Source organism: Microcaecilia unicolor, chromosome 2 (genome assembly GCF_901765095.1).
Source record: "Microcaecilia unicolor chromosome 2, aMicUni1.1, whole genome shotgun sequence".
In the NCBI taxonomy this organism is placed as follows: Eukaryota; Metazoa; Chordata; class Amphibia; order Gymnophiona; family Siphonopidae; genus Microcaecilia; species Microcaecilia unicolor.
In genome coordinates, this window is record NC_044032.1 from 356,788,230 (window position 1) to 356,806,784 (window position 18,555).

Sequence of the window (18,555 nt, forward strand, 5' to 3'; positions counted from 1 at the left end):
CCTTATCACATGGCTTTTTAGTTTTCTCAGGAATTTCTCATAGAAACAAAGAAAAACATAGGCAGATAAAGATCTTATAGCCTATCCAGCCCCTATCACTCCTTTAGAGATCCAATGTACTTGTCCCAAGCTCTCTTGAATTCAGATACTGCTTTTGTTTCCACCGGGAGGCCATTCCACAAATTCACCACCCTTTCCGTGAAGCATTTCCTCAGGTTACTTCTGAGTCTTTCCCCTTTCACCTTCATCCAATTCCCACTCACTCCAGAACTTCCTTTCAATTGAAAGAGACTTGCCTTCTGTGCATTTATGCCACATAGGTATTTAAATGTTTCTATCATATCTCCCCTCTTTTGCCTTTCTTCCAACATATAAATATTGAGATCTTTGTCTGACCCCATACGCTTTGACAAAGATTACTGACGATTTTAGTAGTCGCCCTCTGGACCAACTCCATCCTGTTTACATCTTTTTGAAGGTACAGTCTCCAGTATTGTACACAATTCTTAATGAGGTCTCACCAGAGTCTTATACAGGGGCATCTTCACCTCCTTTTTTTCTATTGGTCATTCCTCTATGCACACAAGCATCCTTCTAGCTTTCACCATTGCCTTTTCTACCTGTTTGGCCACCTTAAGATCATCACATATGATCACACCCAAGTCCCGCTCCTCTTTCATTCACAAAAGTTATTCACCCCTAAACCGTACCATTACCTTGGGTTTTTGCAAAATTCCAGACCATTCTCTAGCTAAGTCCTTTCTTATGTTATCCACACCATCAGGGCTGTTTACCCTATTGCAGATGTTGGTATCAACCGCAAAGAGGCAAACCTTACCAACAGCTCTTTAGCAATATCGCTTACAAAAATGTTAAAATGAACTGGCCCCAAGAGCCGGATCTTGCGGCTCACCACTGGTAATATCCTTTCCATATCATCAAGCTGATCAATCCATAGACTGGTGGGTTGTGTCCATCTACCAGCAGGTGGAGATAGAGAGCAAACTTTTGCCTCCCTATATGTGGTCATGTGCTGCCGGAAACTCCTCAGTATGTTCTCTATCTCAGCAGGTGGTGGTCACACATCAGCAGCAGCTCTGGCTAGGCCTCCAAGCCTAATTTTTAGGTTTTGTTGAGTGCCTGGGGTTGAGGGCTCTTTTGAGCAAGTGCAAACCTCGTGGTGCCAGGTCCCTCCTTTTCTCCCCCCTCCCGCTGGCTCCGTTAAAAAAAAAAAAAAAAAAAAAATTTTGAACGGCCTTAAAGGCGTTTATTTCGACGTTTATTTAAGCATCTATTGCAGCTACTCACTGAGACACCAGGTCGTTACGACTCGGAGCGGATAGCAGGTAATTTTACCTTTTTATAGCGGGCGGGGGTTCCCCGATTCTTCTCCTCGTGGCACATGGCGTCGGAGGGCGAGGGCGCAAAGGGTCGCTCCCCGGGTCGCTCGAGCGCTTCTAGAGGGGATGCGGGGGTCTTCAAGCCGGATTCGCCCTTGGTGGGTGACAGTTTCGCGACCGATGCATGTCCCGGTCCTTCCTCCGGCGTGGCGGTTTTTCCCGCCATAAACGCCCATCCCCCGCTCCTCGCCTCCGCCATCTTGGCCGGCCACGCGGCTCGGACGGCTTCTTCTTGGGCCGCCCTTGAGGTTGGAGACATTAATGCCATGAACGCCCTTAATTTGGGCGACGGCACAGAAGCGGCTAAAGTTAAGAGCCGTTCTTCCCGCGCGGCTCCTTCGCGGAGTTTCGCGCCGGACGCCATTTTGGATGCGCAGCATGTCTCTCCCCCGCTGTTGCGAGCGCCGGTTGAGAGAGCGCCTAGGGCTGTTGCCCAGGCTGCGGAAGTGCACAGTCTGGGGGGTTTCTCCCCCGAGTTTGTTTTGCTGCTGCATCGGGCCTTCCTCATGCACAACGCTGCCCCCGCTCCCTCCTCTGGTAAAGAGGTTGAGGTTCCCAGAGGTAAACGCCCTCGGGTTGATTCCCAGGCCTTGGAGGAATTTGTCTCCTCCGATGTAGATGAGGGCAGCGTGTCTGGGGTCTCCCAACGGTCCTTTGCGGATTCCTTGGAGGAGACGGATCCCCGCTCGGATGGAGCGGATGACCCCTCTGCAGCGCGGCTTTTTCACCCGGAGGATTTGCCCAACCTGTTGTTACAGGCCATGGACACTTTGAAGATATCCTCTCCGGAGGACGTCTTTCCCTCAGCCCCTGTTGGCTCTGCCATTATGCTGGGGTCGAAGCGCCCGCCTAGAACCTTCCACGTGCATGATGCCATGCACACCTTAATTTCGGCTCAATGGGATGTCCCAGAAGCGAGCCTTAAAGTGGCTAGGGCTATGTCCCGCCTCTATCCTTTGGCTGTGAGTGAACGTGAGGCCTATCTGTGGCCTACCGTGGATTCTTTAATCACTGCGGTGACTAAGAAAACGGCATTGCCGGTGGAAGGTGGCACGGCCCTAAAGGACGCCCAAGACAGGAGATTGGAGGCGGCCTTAAGGTCGTCCTTTGAGGCGGCTGCTTTAAGTTTGCAGGCCTCAGTTTGCGGCTCCTATGTGGCCAGGGCGTGCCTGACTATGGTGCAGCGGGCTTTCCCCTCGGATCATTCCTTGAGGGATGATTGGCCAGCCCTGGAATCGGGCCTGGCCTATTTGGCAGACTTGCTGTATGATGTCTTGAGAGCCTCAGCTAAAGGCATGGCTCAGACTGTCTCTGCGCGGCGGTGGCTTTGGCTGAAACATTGGTCTGCTGACCACGCCTCAAAATCCCGCCTGGCTAGATTGCCTTTTAAAGGCAAGCTGCTCTTTGGGGTCGAGCTGGACAAAATCGTGACTGATCTCGGCACGTCTAAGGGCAAGAAGTTACCGGAGGTCAGGGCTCGGGCTAGTGCTCGTCCCGGTACCTCCAGAGGATGGTTTCAGGAAGCCCGTCGGTACCGCCCGGGCAGGTCGGGTGCTTCTGCCCCTTCTTCCTTTAAGAGGAAGTTCTCCCCCAAGCAGCATTCCTTTCGCAGAGACCGCCGTCCCGGAGGTGCTCCCTCCGGTCCTCCCCCAGGGTCTCGTACCCAATGACGGGGTATTGGTCCACGCCCCAGTGCAGATTGGAGGACGGCTGTCCTCGTTTCTGGGCGAGTGGACCACAATAACTTCAGACGCTTGGGTGCTGGAAGTCATCAGAGACGGCTACAAGCTAGAGTTCTGCCGACCCTTAAGAGACGGGTTTGTACTCTCTCCCTGCAAGTCTCCGGTCAAAGCTGTGGCAGTGCAGCAGACTTTGGACAATCTGATCCGCCTGGGTGCGGTCGTTCCGGTGCCAGAAAGTCAGCTTGGCAAGGGGCGTTACTCCATTTACTTTGTGGTACCAAAGAAAGGAGGTTCTGTCCGGCCTATCCTCGACCTCAAAGGGGTCAATCGGGCCTTGAAAGTGCGGCACTTTCGCATGGAGACTCTCCGCTCTGTTATAGCGGCAGTGAAGGCAGGGGAGTACCTGGCATCCTTGGACATCAAGGAAGCGTACCTGCATATTCCCATCTGGCCTCCTCATCAACGCTTTCTGCGTTTTTGCAGTCCTGGGCCGACACTTCCAGTTCAGAGCCCTCCCGTTCGGGTTGGCTACTGCTCCGCGGACCTTTTCCAAGGTAATGGTGGTCATAGCGGCCTTCCTGCGAAAGGAAGGAGTACAAGTCCATCCTTATCTGGACGACTGGTTGATCCGAGCCCCCTCTTATGCAGAGTGCGGCAGAGCTGTGGACCGGGTAGTTGCTCTTTTGAGCTCCCTGGGATGGATCATCAACTGGGAGAAGAGCCAGCTGCGCCCGACTCAGTCCCTGGAGTATCTGGGAGTTCGATTCGACACCCAAGTGGGCAGAGTGTTCCTGCCAGACAATCGGATTGTCAAGCTTCAGGCTCAGGTGGACCAGTTCCTAGTAGCCTCTCCTCTTCGGGCTTGGGACTATGTGCAGCTGTTGGGCTCTATGACGGCCACGATGGAAGTAGTGCCCTGGGCCAGGGCTCATATGAGACCACTACAACACTCTCTGCTGCAGCGCTGGACTCCGATGTCGGAGGATTATGCGGTGCGTCTTCCCTTGGATCCAGCAGTGCGCAAGGCGCTGAGCTGGTGGATGCAGACAGACAAGTTGTCTGCGGGAATGCCTCTGGTGTCCCCAGAGTGGATTGTCGTCACGACGGACGCCTCGTTATCGGGCTGGGGAGCCCACTGCTTGGGAAGGACAGCGCAGGGGCTCTGGTCTCCTGCAGAGGCAAAGTGGTCTATCAACCTCCTGGAACTCAGAGCCATTCGGTTGGCGCTTTTGGAGTTCATCCCGATACTGGTGTTGAAGCCTGTACGGGTCCTGTCGGACAATGCCACGGCTGTGGCCTATGTCAACCGCCAGGGAGGTACCAAGAGCGCCCCTCTAGCCAAGGAAGCTATGAGTCTATGCCAGTGGGCGGAAGCAAACCTGGAACAGCTGTCAGCGGCCCACATTGCCGGAGTCATGAATGTCAAGGCGGACTTTCTCAGTCGCCATACCTTGGAGCCCGGAGAGTGGCAGCTATCTGCTCAGGCGTTCTTGGACATCACGAAGCGCTGGGGCCAGCCGAGCCTAGATCTGATGGCGTCATCGGCCAATTGCCAAGTGCCGCGCTTCTTCAGCAGAGGACGGGACCCTCGATCCCTGGGAGTAGATGCTCTTCTCCAACAATGGCCGACACAAGAGCTTCTCTATGTGTTCCCGCCCTGGCCCATGTTGGGCAGGGTACTAGACCGGGTGGCAAAGCATCCCGGCAGGATAATCCTGGTGGGTCCGGATTGGCCCAGGCGTCCCTGGTATGCGGACTTGATCAGGCTCTCAGTCGACGATCCTCTGCGGCTGCCAGTGGAGCAGGGCCTGTTACATCAGGGTCCCGTGGTGATGGAGGATCCCTCCCCCTTTGGTCTTACGGCCTGGCTATTGAGCGGCAGCGTCTGAGGAAGAAGGGCTTCTCAGACAAGGTCATCGCCACTATGCTGAGAGCGAGGAAACGCTCTACTTCTACTGCTTACGCCAGGGTTTGGCGTATCTTTGCAGCGTGGTGTGAAGCAGGCTCTCTTTCTCCTTTCACTGCTCCAATTTCTTCAGTGTTGGCGTTCCTGCAAGAAGGTCTGGACAAAGGCCTGTCGCTCAGTTCCCTTAAGGTCCAGGTAGCGGCTCTGGCTTGCTTCAGGGGCCGCCTGAAGGGTGCTTCCCTGGCTTCGCAGCCAGATGTGGTGCGTTTTCTCAAGGGGGTTATTCACCTGCGCCCTCCTCTGCACTCAGTGGTGCCTGCGTGGAATCTCAACCTGGTGCTGAGAGCATTGCAGAAGCCGCCGTTTGAACCCTTGTCAAGGGCATCTCTGAAAGACCTGACGTTGAAAGCAGTCTTTTTGGTGGCTATCACTTCAGCCAGAAGAGTTTCCGAGCTCCAGGCGCTCTCATGTCGAGAGCCTTTTCTACAGTTCACTGAGGCAGGAGTGACTATTCGCACAGTGCCTTCCTTCCTGCCCAAGATTGTTTCTCGCTTCCATGTGAATCAGCAGCTATGTCTCCCTTCCTTTCGTAGGGAGGACTACCCAGAGGAGTACTCTGCTCTTAAATATCTGGATGTGAGACGAGTCATCATCAGATACTTGGAAGTGACCAATGATTTCCGGAAATCGGATCATCTGTTTGTCCTGTATTCAGGTCCTCGTAGGGGTCTGCAGGCTGCTAAGCCTACAGTGGCAAGATGGGTCAAGGAAGCCATTGCAGCGGCTTATGTGGCCGCGGGGAAGGTGCCGCCTATCCAGCTGAAGGCTCACTCTACAAGAGCTCAGGCGGCCTCGATGGCAGAGGCCGGTTCCGTCTCCTTGGAAGAGATATGCAAGGCGGCAACTTGGGCTTCGGCCCATACATTCTCCAAGCATTACCGCTTGACTGTGGCTGCTCGGGCGGAGGCCCGGTTTGGAGCTTCAGTGTTGCGGTCAGGGATTTCTATGTCCCGCCCTGGGTGAGTACTGCTTCGGTACATCCCACCAGTCTATGGATTGATCAGCTTGATGATATGGAAGGTAAAATTATGTATAATCATACCTGATAATTTTCTTTCCATTAATCATAGCTGATCAATCCATAGCCCCTCCCAGATATCTGTATTGTTTTTATTCTGGTTGCATTTCAGGTTCAAGTTTAGTCTTCAGTTACTTCAGAAAGACTTCGTGTTCAAGTTTTTTCACTTGGATTCTTCAAGAGTTAAGACGAGTTTGTGTTACAGTGAGCTGCTGCATTCCTCTCCCCTCCGTTTTACGGGGCTGGATTGAGACTTAAAATTCTGCCGGCACTCCCTCCCGCTTCGTGCGGCTGTAGGGCAGTTTTGTACCCCTCCCGCTTCGGCGGTGTTAGGGTCAGTCAGCTCCTCCCGCGGTTGCGGTTGCAGGATAAGCCAGATCCCCCCGCATCGGCGGGTGTGGTGTCCCTCCCCCGCTCCGCGGGGATGAGCTGGACAGATTCCCCTCCCCCACTTGTGTGGGGATGAGCTGGGTTAATTCCCCTCCCCCGTTTCGGCGGTGGTGAGCTGGGCAGAGTGTCCCTTCGTGGGTGTAATTCTCGAAGTGCTGAGTCCTGCGGATGGAGCTTTGATATCGACATACTGAGGAGTTTCCGGCAGCACATGACCACATATAGGGAGGCAAAAGTTTGCTCTCTATCTCCACCTGCTGGTAGATGGACACAACCCACCAGTCTATGGATTGATCAGCTATGATTAATGGAAAGAAAATTATCAGGTATGATTATACATAATTTTACCTTTCCTCAGACTACCACCCTCTGTTGCCTTCCACTCAACCAGTTCCTAACCCATTCAGCCACTTTAGGACCCATACCAAGGGCACTCAGTTTATTTATTAGTCATCTGTGTGGAGCTGTGTCAAAGGCTGTGCTAAAATCTAAATACACCATATCTAGCGCTCTCCCCTGATCCAACTCTGGTCACCCAGTCAAAAAAATTAATCAGATTTGTCTTACAAGACCTGCTTCTAGTGACACCATGTTGCCTTGGGTCCTGTAATCCATTATATTTCAAAAACTTTACTAGTCTCTGTTTTAAAAGCATTTCCATTAATTTACTTACCATAGAAGTCAGACTTGCAGACCTGTATTTCTGAACCTCTTCCTTGCTTTCATTTTTGTGGAGAGAGGGACCACATCTACTCTTCTCCAGTCCTCTGGGACCATTCCAGACTCTAGAGAAGCATTGAAAATGTCAGCCAGCATAACCACTAGAACTTCCCTAAGTACCTTCAGTACCTTTGGATGTATGCCATCTGGCCCCATTGCTTTGTCCATCTTTAGTTTAGCCAGCAATTCCACCTTCTCTTTATCAGCTTCTATGTATTCCTCCCCTTCAACTTTGAATCTCACAGTGCTACTTTTGTACTTCCTCCTATCACTAACATATCTAAAAAAAAAAATCTTGTCCCCCCATTTTACTGTATTGGCTTTTTTTTCTTCTATTTGTATCTTTGCTTTCCTGACTACTCTACCAGCTTCTCCTGGCTTTTCCAGATATTGTCACCTGTCATCCTCTTTCTGTGATCTCTTGTTATTTATAAAGTCTAAATCTCTTTTTACTTACCTTTTCAGCTACTACTTTTGAGAACCGAAGCGGCCTCCTTTTTACTTTCCTTCCAAAAATGTTTGTTACCCTTACAATAGCTCCTTTTAGTTTTGCCCACTGCTTTCCAACTTCTTCCATATTGTTCCCTTCCAGACAATAGTTCCTTATGAATGAACACTCTCCACACTTATGTTAATATTAAACCGCATCATCTGGTGATCACTGGATGTCAGATGATCACCTGCTATAACATCAGAAACACTCTCCTCAATAGTAAACACTAAGTCCAGGATGGCCCCATCCCACGTGGGTTCCATTACTAACTGATGGAATATTTCCCCCTGTAGAGAATCCAGGATCACCCTGCTTCTAAATGACCCCACAATAGGAATACCCCTATTAAATCACCTATTAATAGTGCGTCCCCTTTCACAGCTATATTTTGAATGTTTTTAATTAAATCTCTGTCCATTTCTTCTGTCTGTGAAGGAGGCCTGTCAAATCAATGTAAATTACATTTGCCATTCCTGCTTTCCAGATTGACCCACGATGCCTCTTCCTTATCCTGTAGGGCCTGTACTTGTGTGGTTTTAATATTTATTTATTTATGACATTTATGTCCCACATTATCCCAAACAATTTTGAGTTCATTGTGGTTTAAAATAAACAGTATAGAATACATAACAGAGACTAATGCATAAGAGTAATTTTTTTGTAAGAACCCAATTATACAATACATCTCAGACCACATCTCCCAAATTGCAAAAACGTGATCTACAAAACAGTCCACTCTGCAGACTTCACAGGAATCAAATGGTGGAACTCCTTACCACCTAAAATAAGAAGTATACAGGAATATGCCAAATTCCACAAAATCCTTAAATTGTTCCTCTTCAAGCAAACCTTTACAAAGGACAACCATTTCTCAAACAACTAATTCTTACCTGAATTGGTTATTACTTTATTTGCCATTAACCTTCTCAATGCTTCATGTACAATTTCTCATTCATAATAGATTTTCCAAATGTTGAATATCCATAGTTATCCCAATTGCTTGAAATAGGATAATTTTGTTGGACAACCAGTCTCTGAAAGGCTTTAGAGATTTCCAAAACATCCTTAGCTTGATGAAGTTTTTCCAAGGAGACCATAGACCATGAGTGAAGAGCCCTTTAACATTAGCTCTCGAGCCCAGGTTGGATGTAAAATAATTATAGGTCAAGCTACTAGCAAACTCGAGACATTTTTATGAGACGTAAAGATATGTTTAGACCCATTTCTTTTGAAATTGGTGAAGAAATCTTTACTTCAGGCTAGAAACATTCTGTTTTCCACATAAGCTGTGGGGTCTGAGTTCTTGCTCCCCTTCAGCTATTTGACTTAGAAAATAAGCATTACCGTCCTGGGGCAGACTGAAGGTCCATCATGCCCAATAGCCTGTTTCCAACAGTGGCCAATCCAGGTCACAAGTACTTGGCAAGATCCTAAAACAGTAAAACAGTTTTTATGCTGCTTATCCTAGAAATAAGAAGTGGATTTTCCCAAGTCCATCTTAATAATGTCTTATGGACTTTTCTTTTAGGAAGATATCCAAACCTTTTTTTGAACCCTGCTAAGCTAACTGCTTTTACCTCATTCTCTGGCATCAAATTCCAGAGTTTAATTACACATTGAATGAAGAAATATTTTTTCTGGTTTGTTTTAAATTTACTACTTAGTAGCTTCATTGTGTACCTCCTAGTCCTAGTATTTTTAGAAAGAGTAAATAAGCGATTCACGTCTATTCATTCCCCTGCACTCAGTATTTTATTCACCTTTATCATATCTCCCCTCAACCATCTCTTCCAATCTGAAGAGCTCTAACCACTTTAGCCTTTCCTCATAGGGAAGTTGTCCCATCCCCTTTATCATTTTCGTCGCCCTTCTCTGTACCTTTTCTAATTCCACTATATCTTTTATGAGATGTGGTGACCAGAATTGGACACAGTATTTGAGGTGTGGTTGCACCATGGAGTGATACAAAGGCATTATAACATTCTCATTGTTTTCCATTCCTTTTCCTAATAATTCCTAACATTCTATTTGCTTTCTTATCCGCCGCTGCACACTTAGTAGAGGGTTTCAACGTATCATCAACGATGACACCTAGATCCTTTTCCTAGGCGGTGACTCCCAAAGTGGAATTATAGTTTGGGTCCTCTTTCCCACATGCATCGCTTTGCACTTTCATGTTAAACATCATCTATCATTTGGATGTCCAATCTCCCAGTGTTGCAGTTTTTCACAATCCTCTTACAATTGTAGAACTTTAAATAACTTTCTGCCATCAGCAGATTTAATTACCTCACTAGTTATTCCCCTATTCCTAAATCTACAGGATTGGATCTTGCTTTACCTTCTAGTTTTCAACCCATTGTTAGCATTCCTTTCCTTTCTAAATTGATGAAGTCACTGGTGATGAAACAGCTTTCTTTGTATGTAGAAAATTACTCCAACTTGCATATTTCTCAGTGTGGTTGTGCCATAGTATGGAGGCTTTGATTCTAGTATTAGTGACTAAAATAAGAAATGCCCTCATTCGAGGCAATCGGATGGTGCTAATGCAATTTGATATTTCAAGAATCTTTGATTCAGTGATCATGACAAACTTTTAGAAAAATTAAGAGGTGAGTATAGCTGGTTCACAGGTTTCTGAAAATTCAAAGTTACTATGTATTAAAGAATGGGATTTGCTCAGGGATTTGGAAATCCTCTTTTGGTGTCCCTCAGGGGTCACCCCTTTCACATCTTTTATTCAATTAGGTTATGGCCGATTTGTGAACGATCTTATTACCAGAAGGTTCTTACTTGGCATTCATATGCTGATAAGGTTTTCATCTTGATGTCGGCTCAATAGGACCAGGCATTAACCTTTGCTAATATTGATTTATGTATAGACAGGATCAAAGCATGGGCTCATAGTCATTTACTTAAATTGAATGGAGATATTATATTGTTTTCTAATACTATGGCTGATTCTTCATCTTCAGTTCTTCTATCCAATGGTAGCATGCTGCCAGTAGTGCAACATTCTTGAGTTTTGGGTATTACCTTGGGCTCCAATTTATCTTTCGAGGCCCATATAAATAGACTGGTGAAGAAAGTGTTCTTTAAATTAAAATAATTGATACTTATTCATTCATCTTTACATAGGGAGCATTTTGCCTTAGTTTAGGCCATGATAGGCCCTCAACTAGACTACTGCAATTCAATATATACAGGTATTTCTTATAAATTATTAACTAAATTACAATTACTCCAAAATGCAGCTGCGAGGATAATTTTTGGATGCACTAAGTATGAGAGAACGTCACCTTTATTGAAAAGTCTACACTGGTTACCTATTAAAGTCACAATTATATTTAAACCCAAGTGTCTGGTTCTTAAGGTCCCCCATGGTCTAGCATCCAGCAATATAGTTTTCATACTTATATGTGCCACTTTACTAAGTGTTGTCATTTCCCTCACCTGCTGGTCTTAGATATAGCAAGTATAGGAAGACTTCCTTTTCTTATTATTCAGTTTCTAATTGGAATTCTCTTCCTTCCAGCCTAAGGTTGGATCCTTTTCATTTATCATTTAGGAAAAAATTGAAAACTTACCTTTTAAGCAGTTTCTGTGAATTGACATGCGAGAAATGTATTATTTTTAAATATTATTACTTGTTTATTATTGTTTTAATTATGATGTTATATTCCAGCCTTTTTGTTTTATGGGCTTATTAATTTGTAAACAAACCGCTTATAACTGGAAGGATTTAGTTGTCTAAAAATCCTGAATTAGAATCTCTAGATCATCTCACTCATTGTAGTTCAATTTGTAATGTATGTAAATCACATTGAACTGAAATTGTTTTTTTTTGGATAATGTGGGATACAAGAACCAATAAATAAATAAATATGCAAGCAGCAGTTCCAGCATAGACCCCTGGGGAACCCCACTATCTACCCCTCTCCATTATGAATACTGACTTCAGGGACGACAGATAAATATGGAGCATAAATATGGCAAGGTGGGAAAACTGTAGTACCAAAAATAAAAAGGAACAATGAAAAGAGAAAGTTGACCATGCTGGAAAATTGCTTTAAGGGCTTGAATTTTATAATGTACACATGCTTTTATTGGGAAGATTACATCATTCACCGAGAAGCATAAAAGCATGTGAATCTGAACAGTGTTATAACATTTCAGCTCCTACTATGCAATGAAAATTTAAAGGTCTGATATTTATTTTATTTATTGTTTGCATTTGTATCCCACATTTTCCCACCTCTTTGCGGGCTCAGTGTGGCTTACAATAAGATATGAATAATGAAAATACTTTGTTACAACTTGGTTATGGGTTGCATTGTACAAGTTATGCGAGATAATCAAATTATCATTAGGAATATCACAATGGGACATCAACATTGAGACATTGGGAGGAGACAATGGGAAGCTTAAGGGCAGTGTTAAGACACAAAGGCACATGGTGTACATATTTCTGTGAGTAAATGTATGAGTAATGTGGAATTATGGGGGATGAGAGATCATAAGTGGATGTATGATGCATTGATGAACAGTGAGTGTGGACTCTATGTGTTTTGGTTCTTTCCGTAAATTGTCTTAAATAGATGGGTCTTCAGTAATCTGCGGAAGGATGCTTGTTCGTGGATCGCTCTTAAGTTGCGCGGCAGTGTGTTCCAAAGCTGCGTGCTCGTGTGAGAAAAGGTTGACGCGTGTAGCGTCTTGTATTTCACGCCCTTGCAAGTAGGGAAATGGAGGTTGAGGTATGTTCGGGAAGATCTCCTAGCATTTCTGGGTGGTAGGTCAATCAACTCGGACATGTAGGCTGGGGCTTCGCCGTGAATGATCTTGTGGACTAGTGTGCATACCTTAAAAGTGATGCGTTCCTTAAGTGGAAGCCAGTGTAGTTTCTCTCGTAGTGGTGTTGCCCTTTCATATTTTGGTTTTCCGAAGATGAGTCTGGCTGCTGTGTTCTGGGCTGTTTGAAGTTTCCTCAGTGTTTGCTCTTTGCAGCCTGCGTATAATGAGTTGCAGTAATCCAGATGGCTGAGGACAAGGGATTGCACTAGGTTACGAAAGACGAATCTTGGGAAGAATGGTCTTATCCTTTTCAGTTTCCACATGCAGTAGAACATCTTCTTAGTTGTGTTGTTTGCGTGGGTTTCAAGTGTTATGTGGCAGTCGATAGTGACTCCAAGGATTTTTAGCGTTTCTGAGATTGGAAGGTTTAGGTTTGGTGTATTTATCGCGTTGAATTCATTAGTGTTGTATTGTGAGGTGAGTACCAGGCATTGAGCTTTTTCTGCATTTAATTTCAGACGGAATGTGTCTGCCCATGTGTTCATGATGTGTAGACTTTGATTGATTTCGTTGAAGATTTCTTTGATGTCTTGTTTGAAAGGGATGTATATTGTCACATCATCGGCGTATATATATGGATTGAAGTTATGGTTTGATAGGAGTTTTGCTAAAGGGATCATCATTAGGTTGAAAATAGTTTGTGAGAGAGGTGATCCTTGTGGAACTCCACATTCAGGTGTCCATGCCTTGGACGTGGTTGAGTGTGATGTGACTTGATACAAGCGCAGGGTTAGGAACCCCTTGAACCAGTTCAGGACATTTCCTCCAATGCCGAAGTATTCAAGTATGTGTAGTAGGATTTCGTGGTCGACCATGTCGAAGGCGCTTGACATGTCAAATTGTAGTGATGTATATGGCATTTGTTTCTGCATAATGTCACATACCTGTATGTTTCTGTTTCCAGAGCTCCAGTCCTCCTGCAAAGAGAAAATTACCTGAATGGTTTGGATCTGCAAAAGGAAATGTGTCTTCAATGAACACCAGCAAGAAAACAAAATCAGGGGCCAAAAGAGGTCTCTTTGGTTGACCTGTCAAAATCATTTATTGCATCAGAAAAGAATTACTGAATGTGTATGTTTACACATGTCAAAATGTCAGCTCTTAAAAAAAAAGAACAACTGTTGGAGATATCAAGATCTGAAGAATATTCTCTTTCTTATACATGAGCTGGTGTACATCACATTTTGTTACAATTACTGTGGGAAACATGGATATACTGTGCGTCAAGCATTGCACTAAGAAATGAACATCAAGTAGAAGGTGCAGTTCTCCTAGGTGGATGTTATTTTGAACAAGTTTTCGTGGAAAGCACAAATTTGCTTAGGAATGCATCACAGAGGCACCATGTCTGATTAAATCTCATGTGGATTTGAATGCCACTCAAAAATAAGTGTTGGCAAATATTAACTAATTTATCCTTTAAAGGACAAATCTTTTTAGCTGCATCATGAATTCACTTCCTCTCATACTACAGAAACTACAAAATAATTTATAGTCCTCTTTGCAACTGCACCTTAAGGGAAATTCCAGTACAGAGACGATAGGGCTGTAATTCTTTAATAAGGGCTATTTCAAGGTTGAGGAAAGTATCCTAAAATTAGCGACACTTCCTCAGAAGTTTTCGGTTTCTTTGGAAGCAGCAGTGTTAACAAAAACATTTTAAATATTGGTGTTGAACAACTAAATTATCCTTTACAACTTTAAGTAGGACCAGATGGACTTTTCACCTATTTTTACAGCTTGGAATATGACAGCTAAATTGTTACTTGTTTAGTCTGGACTAGATAGAATTTTCAAATTATGCTTAGTTTCTGAAAGGGGTGAAAATTCAGCCTGCTACTGAATATTTGTTTATGTTTTTGAGTTTTTGTACCTTTTTAAACTATAGAACACTATTGAGCAGTGGTTTGCAAACCTGGTCCTGGAGGCATGCACATCTCTCTCATGAGTGGTTATTGTGGATATCTTGAAAACCTCCAGGACCAGGTTTGGGAACCACTTCTATAGAGTAATATAACCCCAGAGAAGACTACTAGAGATTATACCAGCAGTGGACAAAATTCAGCTGAGAAATACACATCAATATTCTTATTATACAGCAACCACACCAGTGACCTGATGTGAAATCCAACTCTGTGGTGCTGCTTTTCATTCTGTACTTACTGTTTTAGACTACATTCATTTGCAGAGTCTGCAAGCCCAGTACAGATAAGAATTAAGCAAGGTTTGACTTCATTTTCTTTGTTGGGCATATTGTTTTTCTTTTATAGTTTGTGAAGATAGGTACACAGAAGTTGTGTTGTTTTGGTTTTACCACATGCATTTGGAATTAGCAGGAGATGTTCCTGGATAAACGGCTATTGCTAGTTTGTTATTCCATATTGTCAGTAGGGATAGATCCTTAGTATTAATGTTGCATTCAGAATTGGAGAAGAGCTGACTTGGTGACACTGCACTGCCATAAAAATTAATCTGTTCAGTTCCTGGCCATGTCCTCTGCTTCTTGAGCCTTCCAGAACTGGGCATGCTGAAGATGAAGCACTCGGAGCCTGTGGTGGAAGAGACTTGGTCTACATTTAATGGGTACCAAAGACAACTGCTAAAGGTCTGATCCCCTTAGTCAAGATCTATCTTGGCAATAGTTGGGCTAAATTATGAGGAACAAGAAAAATAAGAGTGATACCTTTAATAGCTTCAAATGAAGTCAAAGGAGCAGGAAGACACTCCTGAGCCAAAAATTAGTAGTTAATGGAGAAGATATCATAGCCTTATTTACCTTGTAGTACAGGCTGCGATGCAACAAGGAACTGACACAGTGCAGCACTGATTTTTCTGTATCAGGAGGGTATGAAAGATAAGGGATCTGTAAAGCTAATAAGTGTGGCTCCATATCCACTGAATCTAAAGGCATTTCACTTGTGTCTGGCCTCATTCATTCTGATTGATTGCACGGGGCTTTAAATGTCAGCCAGTATTGACCAGCTTTATTGTATCTTCTCAAATATCAGGTGGTCACCTTTAATTCCAAACAGTTGTAGTTTTTGTAGGTTTAGTGACAGTCGGGTCTGCTTATTTTAGGGAGCACACCACATTTAGTTTAATTAGGTTTATTTAAAAATTTGATATATCTGCCAGCCTTAACTTTTGTCACTGTGCCATAGTTGCCATTCCAATTTGTTATTGCACACATGGAGAGAATTGGTAAACAGATTTGTAAAAAGAAAAAAAACAAAACAGTGTAATATTGTTAGGCTGACTGCTAAAACAACGCATTGCCATCAGAACCCTTTATATGATATAATTTTCTAATTTTTTGTTAATAAAATATTACATAATTCCCAGTATATATATGGACTTTTTAAACTTTTTTTCATTAAGGTAAGGTGAGCTAAAACTTGTAACCCAAAATCCTGTTTTACTCAACACACAAACCTATACAACACATCCAAGAAGGCAAAATCAGAAAGGATCCTTTCCCTTCTGATGATCAAAAGATGTAGCAGGCTGGTGGCCATTAGGTCTGTCAAACCTAGCAACCTGTCTGCTGGTGGCCACTGAAGAAAAGCTGACGTTTCAATAATCTGTCATGAAAATATCTTTTTGTGTGAAACTTGTGCTAATTTCATAGGAGACAGCTCTGTGTGTGCCGTGGTTGCTGAGCACCCCCAATATTGAGAAAGCTCCATCACTGTGTCCAGGGAGATATAACTCGTGCTTCATTTAGCACCCTCAACCATACTGAAATCTCGGGCACCTATATTTATTTGGATTTATTAACCACCTTTATGAAGAGATTCGCCTAAGGTGTTATACAGTTTAACATCAAACTTACAATTTTGTTAACAGCATAACAATAGTAAAATGTACAAGTGTAAACATAAATACAGTAAATACAGCAAATTGGAAATCTAATAATGGGAGTACCATGAAATAGGATAAAAAATACACATATTTAACAGTGCTGAAACTGAAATAGCAGAGATATGATGTAAGCATAATACTAATGAAATATCTAATAAGCACACAGAACATTCAAATAACATTTCTATGATACTAATGCTTACTGTATAGCTGAGGGCCAAATGCAGATATATATAGATGGGGACATACATAGTACAGAGTCAGTTGAGACAAATAAATGAGGGACTAAAGTAAAGGCAAGTTCTTTGTACAGTTAAAAAAGATAATAAGGAGCTGCTCTAAGTTACAGTGTGTGTAGCAAACTAGTCCAGGTGCAGAATGGGTGTGTATAGTCAGTCATCCTACATATTAAAAGCTTGGGAGAAGAGCCAGGCGTTTACCTGCTTCCTGAAATAGAGGTAGTTATGCCTTTTGTTCTATGGAGTCTGGCAGGTTTCACCTCACTAATACACAGTTATAATATTTGCTATTGTTTAAGGAAGAGAAAAAAAGAACCTGAAAATCAACTGTCCTTAATTGACATTTGGCAGCTGATACATACGGGTAGGAGTTATAACCATTGGTGAAAAACTTCTCATATAAATATCCATATCAGTGTACAATAAAGTGTATACTAAATACTTTGCAAAACATTTATTCATTAACAGTTTTCACAGTTCCATACCAGAAAACAATCTCCTAGACAAAATCCTATCTGTATAATACCATTTGCTACATGTGGAGGGGCATTGCACAAACAATGTCTAACTCAGAATGTGGATGTCCTAGTCAGTATGTCACAAATTGACGTCCATCTCACTTGTATTTTAGAACAGGAAAGTTCTAAAATACGTCTGAGATGGATGTCCATGTGCTGGAAACATCCAGCGTGAATATCCATTTTACAAACTGAAGCGTCCAAATTATGAAAGGGGCAAAACAAGGGACATAGATGTCTATATGGCAGCAGATGAACAGCCATATAATAAAATTGCCATGCATGTCCATGTGCAGGAATAGCTTAATGCTTAAAACAGCTGCCAGAGCAGTGGTTCGAGTCCCTCTGCAGCTTTTTGTAATTTTTTTTTTAAATTGTGAGTACTCCAAGAACAGAAAAATATCTACTGTGACTTCCTTTTATCTCCATTCATTGGAGAACTGCTGAATCGGACCACCTTTCTGTAACCTGGATGTGCCAAGTACCAGGTCCAAATATGGCCGTCCATCTTTTTGAATATGGACGTCCCTTCCCCTTCTACAATTGGAGTGGAGCTGAACGTCCATCTTTTGGCCCCTCCCTAGTTCCACCCAAAACACACCCAGACCACTCCCTCTTGCCATATGGTAATACTGCATTGTTAGATGTCCATATTCTGGCTTTATAAAATTGGTATATGGATGAATAAATGCTGGTTGTCAAACATGAATAGAGCTTCTAAAATAAACACTATAAAGTCACAGCTACCACACAGCGAGATTAATTTTAGTTCTCAACAAGAACTTCTGTCACTGCAGAATAAACTTACATTTACCTCTTCTCTTTTACTGCTTTGAGGCTCACAGAGGTTCAGGTCAGTTGCGAAGGCTGAATGTGGAATTCTAGGCTCTTGGCAAATTATCAGAGTGGAACTATACACCAGTCTCTTTCATTACTTTAGAAGTACTATATTTATTGTAGCTTTGAAGGGCTTCACAAACTGCAGGCTATAACAGTTCCTCTGTACTCTCAAATTACTGCCCTATATCCAACCTCCCTTTTGACTCCAAACTCTCAGGGAAGATTATATGGGCTCAATAACTTCATTGTCAAAAGCAATGTTTTATACCCTTTGCATTGTGACTTCAAATCCTGTTTCAGCACAGAAATAGCCCTAATAGCCCTAGCACGCTTACTTAGCAACATCTTTGCCATACTAGCTAGCAGAAAGGTGATGATCTTAGCTTCCTGGACCTGACACCAGTTTTGACTTGGTGACCCTCTCATGTCATCTGTCATGAGTATTTGAAATTGACATTGGTCTCCATGACAGGGTATTAAATTAGTTTGCATTTTACCTTTACACGTGAACCTTCCATGCATCGTCAGGTGGTTAGGGTGGTGGACTTTGGTCCTGGGGAGCTGAGGTCGATTCCCA

The 18,555-nt window shown here is 43.7% G+C and overlaps 1 protein-coding gene across 1 annotated transcript in view; it reads left to right on the plus strand.

The window, feature by feature from the left end:
* Positions 1 to 15,730, plus strand: part of WRN (WRN RecQ like helicase) — a 442,993-nt gene extending 427,263 nt beyond the window's left edge. The window contains 1 exon segment of the mRNA XM_030194495.1: positions 13,425 to 15,730. Within this exon segment, the coding sequence (XP_030050355.1) occupies positions 13,425 to 13,547 (123 nt within the window). The 3' untranslated portion in view covers positions 13,548 to 15,730.
* Positions 15,731 to 18,555: the final 2,825 nt, after the last annotated feature.